The 21,017-nt window shown below is 47.4% G+C and overlaps 1 protein-coding gene across 1 annotated transcript in view; it reads left to right on the top strand.

Annotated features, from left to right (window-relative positions):
- The window catches only part of LOC149327676 (uncharacterized), a 29,725-nt gene extending 11,757 nt beyond the window's left edge, over nt 1-17,968 (top strand). Inside the window, exon 3 of the mRNA XM_089562891.1 lies at nt 17,747-17,968. Within this exon, the coding sequence (XP_089419017.1) occupies nt 17,747-17,929 (183 nt within the window). The 3' untranslated portion in view covers nt 17,930-17,968. The remainder of the gene's footprint in view (nt 1-17,746) is intronic.
- Nucleotides 17,969-21,017: the final 3,049 nt, after the last annotated feature.

Below are 21,017 nucleotides of genomic sequence, written 5' to 3'. Positions count from 1 at the left end.
TGTCAGGGTGGAACCAGTGGAGCACAGACGCAGGACAAGAAAAAGGAGGCACACACACCACACCGCTGGACTTGCAACTGATTTATTTGCAAGAAAACCAGCACATTTAAAGGTTTCCCTGCGCACACTCTGGACGATGGGATCGACTGTGTTAAGATAAAAGAAAGCTATATTCTTTATCCGTGATAAAAACCGAGGGATCGCTGACACACATCTGCTTGTTTTTCCTGATTAAAAACGCTTCCAGAATTTCACGCTCGCGTCTTGTTCTCCCCCCGACCGATGATGCTCGTGCGGTGAAGCAAAGGAGAACATCCCTCGCATACCTCAACATGCGAGGCCAAAGTGCTGCCAGTGCCTGAATTGAACGTTGTTCGGTGCTGCCTCAGACGTGCATTGGACAATGGGATGCAGTACACCACCCCCACTTCACACGAAGAGAACCTCGTCTGGTGCTTGGTTTTACAGGTCCCCTTTTTCTGCGGACCACCAGAAATATGGGCGCACAAACCAGACAGTTTCCGGGGGGCAGAAAAAACCGTAGTGACACCGAATTTTTGTGACACTTTCTTTAGACCATGCGATGTCTTGTTGCAGTGAGGAAGCACTTCAATCTTCTTCCTGTTCTCTTGCGATGGACTAACAGACTTGGCCGACAGTTTCTTCATCTTATTCCCCAGCCACCGCAAGCAAAACCGACGGGGGAAACCCAGAATCCGACAACCGCGCAACCTGCTCGGCCAGGCTTCGCTGCATGACATGTGGGCAACTTTTCTTGAGAGCGTTCGAAAAACACAAATTTGCGATGCTGCGTTTCACCAGCTTCGAATGAGCCGATTCATATGGCAACAGCGACTTTCCAGTCCTGGGCGCATACTTCCAACACACGTGCCCATCGGGTAAAAAAGTCAATTCTAAATCAAGGAACCTAATGGTCTTGACAGAAGGAATCTCTTTGGTAAAAGCCAAGTTGTTAGAGCATGCGCTAAAAACATTTAAAAGCTGGTCTGCCACAAGAGTGAGCTTGTCAGTTTCATTTAATTTTAAAATGACTAGAAAATCGTCCACATATCTGAAAACCCTAATAACACGTGTGTCTTGAATGGAATCCTGTAGAATTGAGTCAATTTTTGCTGAAAAAATTTCGCAGAGAACTGGCGCTACACACGAGCCAATGCAGATACCTCGGTTTTGCACCACGTACTTGCTGTCATATTGAACAATTGTCGAATTTAAATACACCTTCAACAGCTCAAGGAAAGATTCCAGAGATATGCCACACTTATTCTGGAAGGAAATTGTCCCGGTTCTTTCAATAAATTCGCGTACAGCACAAAAAAAAAAGTGTCTAAATAAAGTGTCACAAAAATTCGGTGTCACTACGGTTTTTTCTGCCCCCCGGAAACTGTCTGGTTTGTGCGCCCATATTTCTGGTGGTCCGCAGAAAAAGGGGACCTGTAAAACCAAGCACCAGACGAGGTTCTCTTCGTGTGAAGTGGGGGTGGTGTACTGCATCCCATTGTCCAATGCACGTCTGAGGCAGCACCGAACAACGTTCAATTCAGGCACTGGCAGCACTTGGGCCTCGCATGTTGAGGTATGCGAGGGATGTTCTCCTTTGCTTCACCGCACGAGCATCATCGGTCGGGGGAGAACAAGACGCGAGCGTGAAATTCTTGAAGTGTTTCTAATCAGGAAAAACAAGGAAAACTGTGTCAGCGATCCCTCGGTTTTTATCACGGATAAAGAGTGTAACTTTCTTTTATCTTAACACAGTCGATCCCATCGTCCAGAGTGTGCGCAGGGAAACCTTTAAATGTGCTGGTTTTCTTGGAAATAAATCAGTTGCAAGTCCAGCGGTGTGTGCCTCCTTTTTCTTGTCCTGCGTCTGTGCTCCCCTGGTTCCACCCTGACAACATTATGAACCAACTGGCCCCGCAGTTTGCGCTCCTGTATGGCACCATCTTCTCTGGGGCTACCACTGGCCCCAACCACCACACTATGCCTGTTAGTAAATGTGGCACCCTCTGGCACCACTGGCAGTTTGTTCCTGAAAAACGATTGTGAGCACCCCACTTTTGGGTGCTAGCTCTGTTTGCAGTCTGGTTGGCAAGCCTGCTTGTCCTCTGTGCGTGGGAAGCGAGATGTGGGTAAACCTTATTCCGGTCTGGCACCAGTGTGCCAGCCCTGCAGTCGCTAGGTCGCCATCACGATGGGTCATCTACTCGAAGGAGCATTTATTGCTCCCGAGTAGTACAGTACAGCCACAAACAAACAACTGCGTGGGAGTGTTTCGCCTCGGGGTGAAAAAGGGGGAAAAGTTGTGGGGTTTTAATCGGGGAGATAATTTCGTTTTCCCCCCTTAACCGCGGCTGACCCAGTTTAAAAGCGCCGGACCCCATCCTGTGGTCGCGTACGCTACCGACCATGGTGGGCCTTGCTCTGCGGGAACAAAGGAATGACACTCTGGCTGACATTAACAAGGCATTTATTGCTACAGCAACAATAACGCCAGCTAGCAACAAAATACACTGAGGAATCGTGGATGTCCGACTCACCAGCACGGTTACGAGCGAACGTTCGCCCACGGTAGGGCAAGAGGGAAACTCCGAGGCCGGACAGGACGAGCTAGCCCTGCGCCGAACGTCCGTGCACTTTGCCGGTGCCGAGCAGAAGAGGCCCGTCTCTCCCCCGCGCGCCATCCGTGGAGCTCGTGTTTTCTGCGATGCCAGCGCCCTCCCCTGTTAGTTAAAGTAACACAACTAAGGAGGGTGCGTTGCGGGGGAGCTAACCACAGGGGACAAGTTGAGGGTGCATTGCGGGACAGCGAACCACAGGGGACGAGTGCGTCCCCACAAAGTGCACGTGAGAGTAGGGGGTCTCCTTGCACAGCAGTGTGGCTCCAGTGGGGCTGTGTGGAGACCCAAGGGCTGCGTGGTTGTGCACTGACAGTGGGCTGTTGCTGTTACACAGGGTGCGCACAGATCCTTGAAACCCTCGAAATCTGCCCAATTCAAAAATCCAATTGTCAAGGCCTTTAAAAGTACTTGGATCTTTTTTTACCTTTGAAATCTAGAGGCCCTTGCACTATGTCAGTGTGCGTTAAAGAGCGCCAGGTGGTCGATATTTCCAGAGCCCTCCACTAGGGCGTCCCTCATAGCCTGAGTTGCTTTGGGACGTCAAACCCTCATAAATCATAAACCAAACAACAGTCGGCCAACTCGAGAAATTCTTGAAGCCACAGAAGCCGCTAGGGTAAAGGAAGCATGTGTCAGCAGTCCCTCTGTCAGCTGAGGTTTTTAGCAACAACTGGATGACACCGCCCTTGTCGCCATCAACAGCTGTGGTATGAATCATCTCTTGTGATCCTACCTTGGCAAAATCATGAGTGCTCACTCACACAGGCCTGGTGGGCTCAAACTCGCTTAGGTTCACAACTCATTTGGGCTCACCCAAACTCATCAGAGGTCAGCCACTAGACTCACTCACGACTCATTTCGACTCGGGACTCACCTGGCCTCCCTCGCCCATTTCAACTCATATGAGACTCGGCCAGTCTCACCTTGACAGCGGAATCGGTTTTACGGCCCAGGTTATGCGCCTGAAGGAACAAACTGCAATACCTCTGCTTGTACTTTTTTTTTATGGTTTTGTACTAATACTCTACAGTTTGCTAACAATTTCCTACAACCTTTTAAATCATACGTCAGCACTGCTGGTTTGTGTCTTTTTTTTGGTCTATGCAGTGCTGCCCTTTGTCCAGAATAAATTTATTATCAGGGTTTTAAATCGGGCTGTTGCAGTCATTAAACCGTATATTACATACACCCTTCTCGAGAGTGGCAAGAGCCTCCCGTAAAGACTTTGCTTGTTTAGAACTGCTACATTGCTACTGTCTATGTTGTTGCTATATATAGTTGTATAAACTAACTTTACCACCATTCAGAGTTATCTATGTGGATGAACATTCAAGGCCCGTGTAGGGAATTCCTTATCTAAGCAGTTTTCACCAGAGAATGGTGTCCCTCAAGGCGGTGTTCTTAGCTGCACGCTTTTCGTAGTCAAAATGAATTCATTAAAGAGCAAGAGGTATTAGACCCAAGCCTGACATCACACTTAACGGGCAGAGAGTATTGCTGTCCAAAGAGACCACCAATTTGTTGGTGTCATAGTCGACGTCACACACATTGAGGACTTGGCACTCTAAAGATGCTGTCACGCCAGTCGTGGGGCACAGATCGAGGCTGCCTGCTGAGTCTTGTAAATGGGCGTAGTTCTGTTGCGTGTAGACTATGGCTCGGTAGTGACCACCTTGAAAATGCTCGATGCAGTGTGCCACCCGGTCTGTCGTTGGCAGTGTGCCACCCGGTCTGTCGTTGGCTGCTGGTGCTTTCCCTGCAAGCCCAGTGGCCAGTTGAACGATGGCGGCAGTTCACAAATGTGACATACTCTACGAAGGTATCATCTCATGCTGACCACCCTTGCAACACGCTGCTATTGTGAAACCCAACCTGCTGTCTGAGACCCCATGTTTACCCATGCGTGAGAGCCTAATTAGTATCCCCCCTTTAAGATCATCGCGCCGTTTGTTCCATTGCCGCAGTGTTCAACGCATTCATGGTTCAACCAATACGTACAATTCCTCGTTTTTGCCAGCTGCCATAGTGGAATGTCCTTCCAGGCAGTGTTGTGCATCAAGTTAATTCCCTAAAATTTAAACAGACGTTGATCGATTTATTCCCCTAATAAATCCTGTTGAAGGCCCTTTCTCTTTCTTTTTGTTTTGATTACCTACTCGCCTGCTTTTCTATTGAAGTGTTGACAACCGTATCTACATGTGTCTAAATTTATGCTCCCAGCTTTAACCCAAAGGGATTACTGTTCGCCCCCTTATGTAATGCCCCCTGGGGGCCCGTAAGGGTAAATTAATGATGATGATGATGATGATTAGAGTTGCCACATTTGTCCAAGACGTGCCAGTCTCTGATATTCTGGTGACTTCTTCCAAAGACGTAATTTCTCCCTGGGAAGTGCGTCCAGTTGACACACCTTTTCGTGGGGCCACCAAGCATGGGTTGGCACAAAACAGCACTGCATGTCCCTGCAAGCAAGGTATCAGTGATGCCCCTGATGCCTCCAGGACTTCTTCAGTTTCATGTGCAGTTTGCAGCTGGGTCAGTTTTTCGAAACGAAAACAATGAATAGACACACAAGCCTGTATACTGCAGAATGTCATGGCATCCTGTTGGCTGTCAGATCCATCCTACGCAAGAAAATCCCAGCCTGTGCTATTTTGGTCAGATTCCTTAGGTGCGATTATCGCCCTGTCCTCTGGGAAAGCCTGTTATGGGAATTCCCTCCTGAAATGCACATTGAACCTCAAGATTACAATGTGCTGGGTCACTGTGGCATTGGTGGAAATGAGGAAGCAGATGGTTTTTTTTTTATTTATTTAGTTACCCTCAGGGCCGTTAGGCATTACAGAGGGGAGTGGGAATAACATACAACAACAAAAAACAAAAACGACAGCTAAAAAAATTGAATATGGTTACAGCACACACTGGTATAAAATCAACAACAGCATTGAAAAAAAGCAACATTGCAGAAAACAAACTACAAAAGAAAACATCAGCCAATAAACTAAAACAAAGTTATACACATACTTATATAAAATTAATAACAGCCTTATAAGATTAATGACAGCCTTACGAAATGTAGCAGTATCAGTAATTACAGCAATATTGTGGGGAAGGTGATTCCAGCTGACACAAGTTCTGGGTATGAATGAATCGTGAAAACACCTTGTACGACAAGGAGGGATCCAGACTTTTTGGTGGTGATCAATGCGTGCTGAAATACACTGTGGTCTCTTTTAATAACTTCTCTTTAGGGTAAGGATTATGATAAATTTTGTGAAAAGTACGTAATGAAGCTATTGACCTGCGACAGGAAAGAAGCGGTAGGAAAAGGTTAGCTTTCATGGCAGTTACACTACTAGTACGATGATAGTTGGAGAGTATAAAATGACAACCGCGGTTTTGAACTGATTCTAAGTCAGAAATGAGAGATTCAACCCCAGGGTTCCACACTGATGAAGCATATTCAAATTTAGAGTGGACCAATGTTTTGTAAAGTAGTAGTTGCCAGTAATAGGTTGTTGCGTCAGCTGGCGAACTGAGTCTTATCGATGTTAACCAACTTCTATACCAGGGCCTCAGGCCACATATTAGGACTGGACTCCGCAAAGAGTGGGACAAACAAGCAAAGAGCAGACAATAAAACCAAGGATTGGAAGGTGTGCCACGGAAAAGCGAAATCGATTCAGAGGAGTTGCTCTCTGCAGACTCGGACACCGGCAAAACAGTGTGCGAGATATGGAGCCCACATCTCAGTTGTGCACTCATTAATCTCGTGCCTGAGATTGGACACCTGCCAGAGATATATGCATTCAAAATACCAATGGACCCTTCTTTACTTTTAGGTGATGCCTGCATGGATTTTAAGTTTTTAACCCACGTGGGCTTTTCAGAAGAGATCTCATATTCCGAGCAACCTCAGCCCCTCCTCACTGCAATGGATAGGGCTGAGCTCAGCCAGGGGGCCTCGCCCTTCTTGAGGGACTCTGGTTGAGACTGCCTGGCTTTTATGTGTGTAACGCCTCTTGCCACAGATTTTAGGCGCTGTGCATCGCTTTAAACCATTCCACCTGACTTATATACGTCCTCTTGACACACATTGCTAACTGCTCGTCAGCCCTCTACACCCGGCGTTGATATTAACATGTGCTGTATTCTAGCCCGTGCCGACCAAAAACCTTGTGTCTGGCACTCTTTGGCCTTAGATGCCCTTGTGGTAAAAAAAAAAAAAAATCTGGCATCGCAACAAAAACTTCCCACAGGAGCAGGCATGAATGAAGTCTACGGAGTAGTATGCGCAGGAGCAGCCCCAGGTAATATACACTACACCATGCTTGCACACCTGCCTGAGGCAGTCCTGAAATTCTACAAAATATGGCTTTCAGGGAAGGTGCCTGAGACATGTAAGGAATCCTTTCTTGAAACCACCATCCAGTCCTGGTAGTTGTAGACCAAATGCACTTGCCAAGGGAATCGTTTGCAATTGTGGCGAACCTCCAAGCAACCTTTGCTCTCGAATCCTTCTCGACGTACATCAGTGTGGTGCATGCTCCGCCAGAGGTCGTCTTGGAAGCACAGTGAACGAGGTGTTCATGCCCAAGCCTTGCCTGGAGGAGGACACCACTGGGAGGTTTGGCCAGCAGGTCTATTCCACTGGTCCCCGCAGGGGCATCTGCAGCTGTTGGCGAGTGGCGACGCGAGGGTTTCCTGAGCATCCCCGCAGGGGGACGATGGTGAGCACCACGGACAGCCGGGTCCGGGGGGGAAAAGGGGATCCTGGTGTCAGCCGATCTCGGCGGAGGCAACAACGCACCACTTTGGCCCCAGCTTCGTGTAGACGGCACCTCCGGCCTGACCCGACCGGGGGAAATGGGCCTTTTCCTGCCCTCCCCTCCGTCTCTCCTGTCTCCTCCTCGCTTCCTGGTTTTTCCCAGCGGCTAGGGTCGGGGAGTAGCTGCCCTGGGCAGCCGACGAGGGCAGGGCTTCCCGTCCCCTCCCACGGGGGGTGGCTAGCCGAACAGTGCACGTATTTCACGGCTCCCCCTCCCCAACAAAGTGATTGCCCTCACAAGAGGGGGATGTTGCAGCTCAGTTCCTCACGAGAAAAGAAACGTTGTTCACAGTGAAATAATGGAGCAACCAGCCGGAAAGGTGTCCCCTTTTCAGAGTTGCTACAGAGTAACACAACTAGGAAGTGGTGGCCTACTGCTTGAAATCAAAGATAGCACGCAACTTGAGGAAATCCCAAACAGTGTGTCTTTCGGAGAGACTGCTGTCTCTGTCACCGCACACTGGTCCTTGAATACTGTCAGTGGTGTAATTTCTGCGAATGATTTTCTCCTGCGCACCGAAAAAGAGATGTGGTAAATGTGCACCAAATAAAAATCACAAAAGATGGCAAAGAAATAGGAAGCAGACACTCAGTTCTTTGAAAACGTAGCACAAAATAGGACACGGATGACTCAGAAGTGGACAGGACAGGCGCTAACTTGCAACTTTATTTTTGAAATGCCACCGCATCTAGGATATGGGATCTGATCACCACCATCAAGCAATGAGCATGTGCAAAGAGCACAATCAAGATTACAGTGTGTGGAAAGTAAGCAAAAATTACGATAAAATAAGAAAGAGAAAAACACGGTGCCGGGGAAACAAACAAACAGAAAAGAGACATCGCGTACTGAAACTTATACTGAAAAAATGCGCTTTTCAAGCTTGTCAAGGTTAACTCTTGCCCTACCGCGCCCATTGAGCATCGTTAGCTAACCATGATTTCATGCCCCGATTTCAGAACCTTCTGCATTGCTAATGACCACGCTGCAGATACAGCTTGTAGGCAAGGAACCAAAGTTTTGTTTCTGATTGAGTTTTTTTCTGTTCCGCGAGGGGGCACTTTCTAACGCACTGCGAAGAAGTGAAGACGCGGACCTGCGCTCATTGCCCGCAGATGACGCCTTTGGCGCTCGACTTCGGAGCCTTCCGCGTTGCTTACAGGCACGATGCGCATCGGGCTTGTAGCCAGAGAACTCAAGTTCTGTTTCTAATATAGTTTTTCTTGCCCCTACAAAAGTGAATTTTTTTAGCGCGTTCAAAGATGCAGTGCCATCGAAGTCGCTTGGCAGCCTCCGCATGCGCGGCAAGACATGGCAAATCTCAGGACTCCGTTTCGTCTGCGAGTGATTTAATCGACGTCCTGTGCAACAACGAGCCTGAAGATGTCAAAAGGCGCTGAGGATGAGTGAGTTTTCACAGGATGGAGACCAGCCTGAAGCAGAGGCGGCCACGCTCCAATGCACAACTATAGGGTTTCCAGTCATTGTTTTGCAGCAACAATACTATTAGAGTTAGAAGTGATTTTCTTTTTGCAGGTAGTCACCAATAGAGGAACAAACATTTTGCATATTTCAGAAAAATTTTAACATTTTTTTCTTTTTTGATGCAAGCAAGTCTTGCAAGTTTTGTTCAATTTTTTCCTAAAATTTCATTTTTAGCAAATAAAATTTTTTGTTGCAACATGCAATTTGTTATTTAAACATATGAATAGAAAGCACCTTTATTCAGCTCTGTTTTGGGTATTGCAATAAATATTGAATGCAGTAGTTTTAACAGGAAAAAAAATATACCAAAACCTTCAGAAAGTGGCCATTTCCCCCATGGTAGGGAAAGAGTTAAGAGCCAAACAAATAACGTGGCAAAAATGAGGAGATAAAAACAGATCGACTAAAAGATGAAGGGAGTGTACAAGGCTCCACGCTAAGACAAGCACGTGGTGAAGAAAGGCAGACTGGCAATGGGGAAATTACATTTATGGGCACGGCAATGGAAGCAAAAGGTAGCAGAAAATTAGGCCCAAAACAGACGAGGGCTGGGATGTTGTATATAGTAAAATGAAAAAAATCTGAAAACTAGGAAACTATGAAATATATGCATATGAAAAAAGACTGAAAGAACGAAACAGAAAAGGATAAAACGAGAAGTGTAAAACATGAGTGTAGAGGGCTCTGTGCTAAAACGAGGGGGTGAATGGGATATGCAAATATGAGTACTCGCTTTTGCCTGCACCACACTGCCTGAATCCACTGAAGTTGGCTACAAGAGAATGCGTGCATTGTTTTAATTGGTTTGGCCATGGCTCCCCGAGTTGCTGCGGTCACCAAGCATGCACAAAATGTGCCTCAAGAGAGCATAAATCTGGCAACTGTGGAGCATCAACACTGCGAAGGCAAACTCCCAGCGTATTCCAGGTGTTGCCATCATGGTAGATGGAAAAGGAAATAGTAACATTGAGGGGGGATGTGGGGATCAGATTGTAAAAATCACGAAACGAGTTCATTTTTGAAAAGCACACTTTTTGCCATCTACAACACTGTTTCTTTGTTGCACTGAAATATTTCACCCAAAAATAAACTTTAAGCTCTCCAAATAGGTATATTTGCCTGCATCTACACATACACAGTGTGTGCTAGCTTACGACTTCCAGGCATGTTTTCTCGAAAGTTTGTTTTGAGCTTAAAGGTGCAGGGAAGAGGAATCTGAACTCATCTTTTTTCCGCGGGAACTCCATCTACACGTTCCGAGCATTCTTAGAAACTTCGACTGATTTCCCTGTGTGGTCGATTTCCCTAATTAAATCGGATTGAAGTCTGGCTCCCGCCTTTTTTTTTTTTTAATTCCCCCCATACGGTGGGTGGAGTCGACCAACGCGTGGAGTGCCTTTCAGCCAGATCTGTGGAGGCTTGCCGCTCTGCCATCGGTGGAGTAATACGTAGTAATCCATAGTAGCATATAGTCTGCGCGTATTTTTATTTCTGAGGGCTTATTTTGCGGCTGTATAATCTGTGAATGAAACTATTTATTCACGGAAACCTAAAAAACAAAAAAACCTCTGCCTCTCCCGTAACCGAGAGTAGAGTAAGCATGAAATGTTTACGGGCATAACACATTGCTTGTAGATGGTACTAGTCAAAATCTTGAAGTGGGTCTAGTGTTCGTTGTCGGCAGGGCAGGGGCGAGCAGTCTTCTTCTGTGGAGTATCACTCACAAAGCGATCGCTTTCCGCAAGACGCTTCCTACCTCTCGTTTTATCAAGCTTTATTGCTCGGCTTAAGCAGCTGTGACGGTGGCGGCATTGAAATGTAGGAGGATGCAGAAGCATACGCGGACACGACGAGACGCAGGCCTGACAAGAATGTATATACAGCGCGTTCCAATACTCCGTGAGCGTGTATACATCTGCCTGCCAGAGGGGGAAAGGGCATGAGCTGAAGGTCCAGCGGCCGGTCTTTTACATGCGTGAGTGTAGGACCGTAGCGCCTTCTTTGGGGAGGGCGCGAAAGCAGTTTTCCGCCGAAATCCCTTCTCGCCCTGGAGCTCCCCTCTTTCTCTAAGCGGCCTTCTTTCAAAGCCCCTAACAGATCACGTTTGACAACGAAGTGTATCGTGGCATTTATGTGCTTTTTGCACGCGTTGTTAGAAATCGGAAATTATAATTCCGAGCATTATCAAATGCACAGCTCGAGTGATATCTTGATCAACATTAAGAAGACACTGGCAGCAGCTATTTTTTGTGACTCGTTTGGAGAGCAACCGGCGCTTGTATGCCGGTCCCGTAGGAGGGCTTAGAGAGTCTCGTTGAATCTCGTTAAATCTCGTACGGTGCCCGGATGCTCTTGTTTCAGTACCCGGATGAGTGGAATTCAGCGCCCGGATGTTGGCTCTCGGCCTCGGCGTGATGTCACCACACTGCCGACAACGGGAGCTAAAAGCATTTCATGCGAAAGCAAAGCCTCCACGGAGCTGGCTGAAAGGCACTCCATGCGTTGGTCGACTCCGCACACCGTACGGGGAGGATTAAAAAAAAAAAGGCAAGAGCCGGACGTTAATCCGATTTAATTAGGGAAATGGGCCACACAGGGCAATAGGTTGAGGTTTCTAAGAGTGCTTGGAAAGTGTAGATGGAGTTCCCGCGGCAGAAAGAAAGACGAGTTCGGATTCCTCTTCCCTGCACCTCTAAAGCTCAGCTCAACTAGGTGCCTTTCATAGCCGCAACAGATGTGCCATGATGATGCTGTCGAGAAGGGGCATCCTGCACCAAGCTGCCTTCGACCCTCCTCCTGACTGTCTCCCACATCACGTTGCATGATAGCCTAGGGGGACCTGGTGTACATTGGCTCAATTTATGCCTGTGTCCCTCAAGAGGAAAATATACAACAGCTGTGTCCTACTGGTGCTCACCCGTGGGGCAGAAACGTGGAGGCTAACACAGAGGGTTCAGCTTAAGTTAAGGACAATGCAGCGAGCTATGGAAAGGAAAATGATGGGTGTAACGTTAAGAGATCGGAAGAGGGCGGAGTGGGTGAGGGAACAAACGCGGGTTAATGACATCCTTGTGGAAATCAAGAGGAACAAGTGGGCCTGGGCAGGGCATGTAATGCGAAGGCAAGATAACCGCTGGTCCTTAAGGGAGTGGATTCCAAGAGAAGGCAAGCGTTGCAGGGGGTGGCAGAAAGTTAGGTGGGCGGATGAGATAAAGAAATTTGCAGGGATGCAGTGGCTAAGGACAGGGTTAATGGGAGAGGCCCTGCAGTGGGTGATGATGATGAGACATGTATTGGCTCTCTCTCTTGTCCAGAACCCACGAGATGTAACCTTTCCTCCTCTAGCTTCGCACCTCTGTTTCCTCAGGCACGACACAAAGGTGCCTGTCCCCACAGCGCAGATAGGAGGCTGTGCGGACTTTCTTTATCCAGAAAACAAACCCAGCGTGCTTCCATAAGCGAGGTGCCCCCTCCTTTCTTTTTGGAATTTCACTCGTAGGACCTGTGTGCCAGGAGCCTTGAATAGACGACTAGCGAGCTGTGTCAAGTTTTTCTTTCACTGAGACATGCAGCACTGAATTTTATTCTAAAAACCATTTCTTTACTGCTCTTTTACCCCTGCCACCAAGCCCATCATATATTTTGCTCGAAACGGTCCGTTTATTCACGATAGAAAATGGCCTCCAGAACAACTGTGAAGGCCTTCTAGAAATGGCCTGCAGTTGCTAGCCAATGACGGCAACTGTGGCTGTCGCCAGTATTAGAATATGCATGTGTAGCATCACGGGTACACTCATTGACAAGTTAGAAAGGGTACGGAAACGCGCTGCAAGGTTTGTGACTGGGAATTATAATTTTCATATAAAGAGCTGAGAACTTCGCAACTGTATTGGGTGGAAGACATTGGCAACCCCAAGAAAAATCTGCAGGCTGAAGTTGTTGCGCAGCATTTACAATGATTGTACCGGTATTAATGAAAACACTTATCTAAAGTAGCCACATTACATTTTGAAGAGACTAGATAACGTGAAAAAGATAAGAGATATCAATGCCGCATTAATGTATTTAAGCATTTGTTTTTCCCTAACACAATCCTGGGCTGGAATAAGCTTCCAAATGATGTGGTTTATGCACCTGATTTCGAAAGTGCTGTTGAAATGATAATCTGGTCTATTTCTTCCAGGTCTCGTGCGTTTACCAGCGCTGTGGCGGGGTGTTATCACTCATACTACTTGTGAACTCATTTAGTCTTCTTTTAGTATGTTGTGTTATCCTTGCTGACATGTTTCGCACTATCTTCTTTTGTTATTGTATGTAGTCATATCCCCCCTACAATAATGCCTCATGGGCGCTGTAGGTGCTTTTAATAAATAAATTAAATAATAAATGCCGGTGCCAATGCACCACAAGCAAGGCGAACAGACAGCCCCCCCCCCCTGGTGAGAGGCCTTTTGGACCAAGGCTATAATAGGGCAGCCGCTTCATGGTCGCTGGTTTGCAGGAAATGCCATGGCTTTAGTGTAGACAGTCCCTATTCTTCGGCCTGTCCAGCTTCCGAATTATTCCGTGTATGTCACCAGGTGTCGCCAGCAGTTGGAGCATACTATGCCGGCGCATCATTCCTGGCTCGCTCAGTGTTCCTTGAAGTGCAAAAGAATTGGCCACCTGGTGTCCAGGCCCACGCTGGGAAAGTGGCGGGAGGGAGGTGCAAACATTATATTAATGTTGCTACAATCCGCTTGAAAACCATTGTGGCCATGAAACTGCAGCAAGCTATTCAACCCTAATCTGCCGCAGTGAAAACTGGCTTCTCCTCTGGTCATTGTAGGCGGAACACAAGCATTGTCACAACTCTATTTAGAAAGACGGCCTAGTTCGCTCGTGCTGCTCAGCTTTCCTGCTGGTAGCCTGCGTGAGCACATCGTGGAATGTTTTTATGGATACTTGAAGGAATGGGTGAGCGCTAAAAACCACGGAAAAAGGACGAACACACAGGACGAAGCGCTTTTCCGTGGTTTTTAGCGCTCACCAATCCCTTCAAGTATGTATTTCCAACTAGCCCCAGTAGTAGCTCTTTTGTCTTTTGTTTATATGGATGAAAGAAGAAATAATGAAACTTCCGCACAACCAGTTTGAAACAAGGACCATGGTGAAAAAGAAAACTTACTGTGACACACGCATAGCGAGGGCCTAGATGGATACAGCCAGAACACGAAAAAGGAGTGTAAACACTGTCTGAAGACATTAAAGGGGTAGAGACACCACATTTTTGTGTTGTACCTCTGGGTTGTAAATAATGCGTAGCGATTCAGTGAGCATGGAACACCATCTTAGAAGCATGAACTCTCATTATATAATTAGCACCAGGCCATCTCCCTTGCCCCTCGAAGAGCCTTCACGCATTTCACGCCGCCTACATAATCAGTATAGCATTAAACGCATTTACGGAAGAACCTTAGCATTCAATTCATCTGCACTTCCACGTGCCATTATTCTTTGGAATGATCTTCCCAACTGTATCGCATCTATCGGCAACCACCAATCATTTCAAGACCAACTGCACAAACATTTTCTTTAACGACATAGTGTCTTGTTTCAGGTTGTTCTGTGTCCTTGGTTCCCTTTTCTTCTCGTTGGTATTTTACAAAGTTTTGGTTTCTTGTGCAATTTCAACCATTTGTATGTTTTTTTTTTATGGCTACTACTTTTTCTTTTGATGTGTATTGGGCACATGCGATGCATTCTTGCTACTAATTTAATTTTTGTTGCTTGCGGTGATGTATGTCTTTTAGTACGTTTTGCCCTGTATGTTTATAATTGTGTTTAATTTTTGCATTGTATCACGCGTTGTTTTTAATTTATTCTTACTACTTGCTTAATCCATTGTTTTTGCCCCCCTTACTCAATGCCCTTCTGGGCCCTGTAAGGTATTTTGAATAAATAAATAAATAAATAATAATCGTATTATTTGTACCCAGCAGTTTCGGTTTCAGTTCGTAGTTGCCAGGTTTTGCCAGGCTCTTGCATGACGTCAAAAACCAGACAATGCGTTGTCACGTGGGTCCGGAAAGCCGTGACGTCGTGTAGGCATGTCGTCTGCTTGACACGCACGTGGTGCGCGTAAACACGGAGAGCCGGGCGGAGGGCAAGTCGCAATGCCGAATAGCTCCAAGTCGGAAAGAAGAGTTTTATTTCGGCGAAGACACCGATTATGAGGAATCGCGGGATGACGCAGACGAGGAAGAAGACGCCGCGGTTCGAACCCCGACAACCACTTCATTTTTGATCCGCTGGCCAGTGATTCCGAAGAGGAGGCAGGCGTCAGGCCCGACGCAGCTCAGATTGTGCCAGCGAACGCCGAGCGTGTAGGCAACGTCAAATGGTAAAGGCGCGTTCACACTAGGCCGACGATCGGCCAATTTCAGTCTGGTGATGGTCGGCGGCAGCGATTTTTGTGCCGTCGACGCGTCTGTCACACGCCGACTGAGCGCCGGTCGTCGCCCGACGAGCGCATCGCCGAGATAGCAGCCGTCGGCCGACCCGTGTGTCACACTCTGCCGACAACAACGCCGACCTCACGCCGACGTTGTCCTATCCCGACAGCTCGACGCTGCTGCTTCGTGCGCGCTGCTCGTCTGCTAGCTCCGTTGCCGAAGGCGTCGTGGAAATCGAACTTATCTTCTATTATGGGACGAGTTCGCACTAAAGTGATGTGAAGAGTAGGCCTTTTATTATAGCACAGTAGACTTCCAAAGCGCCGTCAACTGCGGCTTCGAAGCGAAATCACCTAGGCCTAGCGACGACTAGGGCAACCTGGGACCAGCGCGCAGAATTCAGGCGCGTTCACATTAGGCCGACGGGACCCCGATGCCAACGGTCGCGTCGGCCAACCTGGTCGTTCCCCGACTATCCAGTCACACTGCACCGACGACGACACCCCAACTACCAAGCGTCGTCCTAGTGTGACAACGCCGCCGACCAAGGATGCCAACGAGACCCGTCGGCCGACGTGTCTTGGGCAGATCGGTGGCCGAGCGAAAACATTCGCCGACCAAAAGCAAGTAGCGAGCTCAGAGCGCGAAGTGCAATCATTATTTAGACAAATAATGCACGCGCAGCAACATTCATCAAGCCACACCGATCGTCGCTTGCGAACTGCTGCCCCACTGCAAGCAGGGACACACGGAGCGGTGAGCATCGCTGCGCCGCTCTACCCAAGCTCCGCCCACAACCGGTGTCACACTTCGCCGCCGTGCAGCAGTGCCTGAGCGCTGCTTGGGATGGTGTACAAATCTCATAAGAAAATACAAGATCGCCTTGTTATCAGAAAGACTGCTCGAGCAGCGACAAAGCATGCCTGCTTATGTTTCGAGCTTTCAGCAACGGCATCGCTGGCGGGCGCTCCGGGCGAAGAGCTCTTCTGCTGCCTGGTTGCCGTGGTCGTCGCTAGGCCTATAGCCTCTTTCGCATCGAAGCCGCAGCGGCCGGCGTTTCGGAAGTCGCCTGAGCTATAACAAAAGACCTACTTTACACATCGCTTTGCAGTTAACAGCATCATCTCACAATGAAATAATAGTATGGTAAATCTCTGCGACGCCTTCAGCAGCGAAGCAAGTGGGCGCCAGGCGAGCCGGACCCCAACGTCGGGCCAGCAGCAGGTGCGAGGCGGTTGCGGCAAGAAGTTTGCTCGCAGCACAGTCGTTACCTTTGCCAGCAGCTCAGTACTGGTCAGCGATCCTCAAAAATGACACATTTTTCTCATTTCTTATCCCAGGGTTTATTATTTACGTCAAGAACACACTTTAGCTCGCTTTTATGACGCCGGCAGACGGGATCCAGGCTGGCCGGCCGGCCGGCATGCTCGGCGTACTTCACGTTCGCACAAGAAAATACATAACATCCATGATACCAGAGAATGCTTCCTAGATTAGAGCACCGGCAATATTCCTCTGCAAAAGTGGATCTTTCGGCAACGCCGGGCGTAAAGCACCGTCGCACTCGCGAGCGTGCAGAAAAAAAGACTCGTGAGCACTCGTAACCAAGGGTGCTAGGCCGCAAAACCGCAAAACTTGGTCCCGTACGTCAGAAAACTGTGCAATGACGTAGAAAATACTTGCTTGTGTTTTCTTCTCTGTTCCTACGTCACATTGATGCACTAGCGATGGCTCAGACTTCAAGAGTGAGCATTTTCACAAACTTTAAAATGAAATTAAAATATGTTCTAGACATCCGTTAAATTTAATACTTCGCTCTTATGGTCCTCACATACAAAGGAAACGTATGGCAGTCTTTTGTACAACCTTGGAATTTGATGTCTCTACCCCTTCAAGTGGCTTGAGTGACAAGTGCTGCTGCAGTGCACCCCTGTAGCTGGACGCAGTAAATGGGATGGTGGAAAGTGACCGGGCGTAATGCCAATCAAGGTGAGCCACGAAAGACTGCAGCCATGAGGGCGCTTGGCTACTTCCAGTCTGCGCACAGTGGGCTTTGTGAAATCATGCTGTGTGGTGTTGTTCACTTGGTGACAGCTGCTACCTGTACGAATGCAGTAGGACAGTGGTGGCAAGAGCGATAACGGAACAGGGATCCTTTTACGGCAAGAGGAGCCCACCCCGAGTCATGTTCTAGTTGTTCTTCATTGGCCGCTCCAGGCGGCCAGAGAGTTTTGGGGAAAGACGGCTGTTGCTGATCACTCTAACCGTAGCGTGTGGTTCTTTCGCCTCATGCGTGCTATTCCATCGTCGCTCTACTGCCAGGTGTCAACGCATGCATGCCTCCTCTCCCGTGTTGCAGCCATTCTGTGACGGCAGCCACCGGAACCCGCACCTCAAGATCACCATGAAGCCTGTTCGCTTCGTGGCGGAGGAGACTCGCTCCTACTGGTTCTGCAACTGCAAGCAGACTGCCAACCGGCCCTACTGCGATGGCTCGCACAAGAAGCCACACGTCCAGGAGGGGGTGTCCGTCATCAAATGACTTGCTGTGCTGCAATAAAACTGTGTAGTGCATATCTGCTCCAGGGACAGCTTCTCATTAGTTGAATTCCCGGCCAATTTCTTCTCGATCACGGCCAGGGTATAATCGACTCACCTTCGTTCCCTGACCCGCTGTGCTCTGTTCCCATCTCTTGTAGTTGCACTTACTGTGAGACAGCCGTTTTCTGTAAGCACGTGAGGTGCGTCGGAAAATTGAGAGAAAAACATAGTCTGAAAAGCATAGGCTCCACTTGAGTTGTTTCCCATGATTAGAGACTTAGTATAGCGTGTGAGCACTTATGTACGTTATGCACAAGCATTTAGCGGGAGGTTACTGTGGAAGTCGCAAGAGCACTTTTAGTTCACCGTACAACAAGCTGAACGCAACGATAGCCAAGGCTGGAGTGGCGCCATCTAGTGTCATAACGTAAAAACATTTTGTGTCCTACTTTTCGCGCTTAGCCAAGGCATTGGCCAAGCTTATCCAAGTCGTATCACGTAGATAGCCTGTTGCATGGCGTCCCCAAATTAGTCATGCTACGAGCACTGCAATGGGCCAGCTGACCCGGTTATATTAACTCTATGAGCTGACCACAGAGACGGCTACTTTCGGCAAGGCTATGACTACCTTGGCGCAAAAATCTAAATCAAGCCAGTCCACAGTCGGCGGTGTTTTGTTTATTTTATTTTTATTTCAGTATACTGCAAGCCAGAGTTGGCCCAAGCAGGAGGGGCATACAACTAAAAAAATTTCTAAAAGAGCATCAGCTACAACACCGCGAGTCAGTAAACAGGACACAAATCCAGAGTCATCAAACAAGATACTAGGAGCCATACAATAAGTTCTTGAGCTCCTTCTCAAAATTTCTAGACTTACATAGACCCGAAGGAAGGCCATTCCACTCCGCGACAGCGTTCGGAAAAAAACTGTTCTTAAACCCACTAGTTCGTGCAAAAATTGGTGCTAATGACTGCTCATGTACATGACGTGTTCTCCTAGTGCTCGCCAGCTTCACACAATCAGGAAGATCTGCCTTCAAATTTCCAGACATGTAATTATGAAGCAGTACTAGACGGGTAACTTTTCTTCTTATTGCCAAGAACTGTAAATTACTCTTTCGAATTAATGCAGTTGGAGAGTCTATCCTTCTATATTTCCCATAAATAAAAGGAACTGCTTTTCGCTGAACACGCTCCAGTTGAGCAATGTCTTTCTTGTTATGCGGGTCCCACACTGCTGCCGCATATTCAAGTCGGGACCTAACACAAGCCTTGTATGCAGTGATTCTGGTACTCACGGGAGAGTTTCTGAGTTTTCTTTTAATAAACCATAACTTCTTTACTGCTGATGAGCAGATGTCAGCTATATGAGTGGACCAAGTAAGTTTGTTCGTGAGGGTTACTCCGAGGTACTTATAGCTTTCTACTTCTAAAATGGGATGATTGTGAAGTATATAACTGTGAAATCTGGGTGCTTTTTTTCTTGTGATTCTTAATAATACGGTTTTGTTTGGGTTAATATCCATGCCCCAGCGCTCACAGCAGTCTGCAATTGCTTGCACAGTTTTTTGAAGTGACAAGTGGTCAGAATCACTTACTACCTCTTTAAAAATTATACAATCATCGGCAAACAGCCTCACCTCTACATCCTTTTCAACAATATCCACTAGGTCATTCACATAGATTAAAAATAACAGGGGTCCCAAGACACTGCCTTGAGGAACCCCTGAAGTCACATGCAGCATGTCAGGACAAGAGTCCTGGATTGCTACAAATTGCTGCCTATCTGTAAGATAGGCATGCACCCACTGAATTATAAAAGAGGGAAGTCCAATCGATTGAAGTTTAAACAATAATTTTCCGTGAGGCACCTTGTCAAATGCTTTACTAAAGTCAAAAAATAAGACGTCTGTTTGTCCGGAAGCATCCAGGACTCTTGAAAATTCATGCACTACAGATAAAAGTTGGGTAACAGTAGACATACCTAGGGTTAGGAACGGCGGAATCGTTATGCAGGATCCAAAATAGGGCAGGCTTATCACTCATTCGCACTGCTGTCGACGAGAGGAGGCAAAGCGAATATCACACGTTCCATTTAAGAGCAATGAATATGCCTAAAAACCCAATAATATGACAATTTCCCTCCAAAGCTGGTGACATGGGCGCCGCCATGTTGACAACACTATTTTTCCTGGCGTACGCAAGAGCACGCACGCTAAATTCGAAATATAGCATAAGTAATGTGAACGTATGTAAAACCTCTCTTTGAAATAGTGTGGCGCATGCGCAATACGAATGACGCTATTTTATAGCATTCGCTATGCCTGTGCGTATGTCTACGTATGCTATACTAACGCTCTCTATTCGCGTTGGAAAGGCCAAATGGCATCGTGGTGGACCAATAGAAGCCATCAGTGGTGACAAAAGCTGGTTTAGGTTAAATCGCCATGGGGACTTGCCAGTAGCCACGCAGATCCAGGGAGTAAAAATTAAAGTTGCACGTAAGTCTCCTTATGTGCGGAAATGCAGAAACATTTTGAGTTCCGTTGCCTCCTCTGTTACTTAGTAATGTAATTAATAACTGATGGGAATTATTTGATTAGTTGATCCATCAGTTCATTTATTTTATTATTCAATTTCATTAATTTTAAGGCAAGGGCTGGTACCACGCGCATGGCACCAGTGCTGTAGGGGGGTTATGCACGGAAATGCATCATACTTGAATAAAAAGGCAGCGTAAAAAAAAAGACGACCACAGGAGGAAGATGTGACAAGCTACTAAGAAAGGGCTTTACTTTCCCGAACAGTTAACGCCATGCAGGTGCACACGAGGCAGTGCTGGCCTCCTTGACAGGTAAATCTTTTTGCACATCTACAGTCGCAGAAATAACGGGTATGAGCAGCGAAAGAAAGCGCCAAGAACCAACAGACATTGAAGAAAAACTAAACAACAAAAGTCAAAACGCGCGTACGAGGCGGTGTTCTTACAGATGGCTCTCCAGAAAAGCGCGCTCGGAGGAGTACAAACTTTCTGACGCGCCGCTAATACTTCTTTGTGGATGTGGCAAGCAAAACTCTGTTTGCACTTT

This window comes from Amblyomma mixtum, chromosome 10 (genome assembly GCF_055824585.1).
Source record: "Amblyomma mixtum isolate Tamu chromosome 10, ASM5582458v1, whole genome shotgun sequence".
Classification (NCBI taxonomy): Eukaryota; Metazoa; Arthropoda; class Arachnida; order Ixodida; family Ixodidae; genus Amblyomma; species Amblyomma mixtum.
The sequence above is the reverse complement of the archived record's forward strand: the minus strand, read 5'-3'. Positions and strand labels throughout refer to the sequence as shown.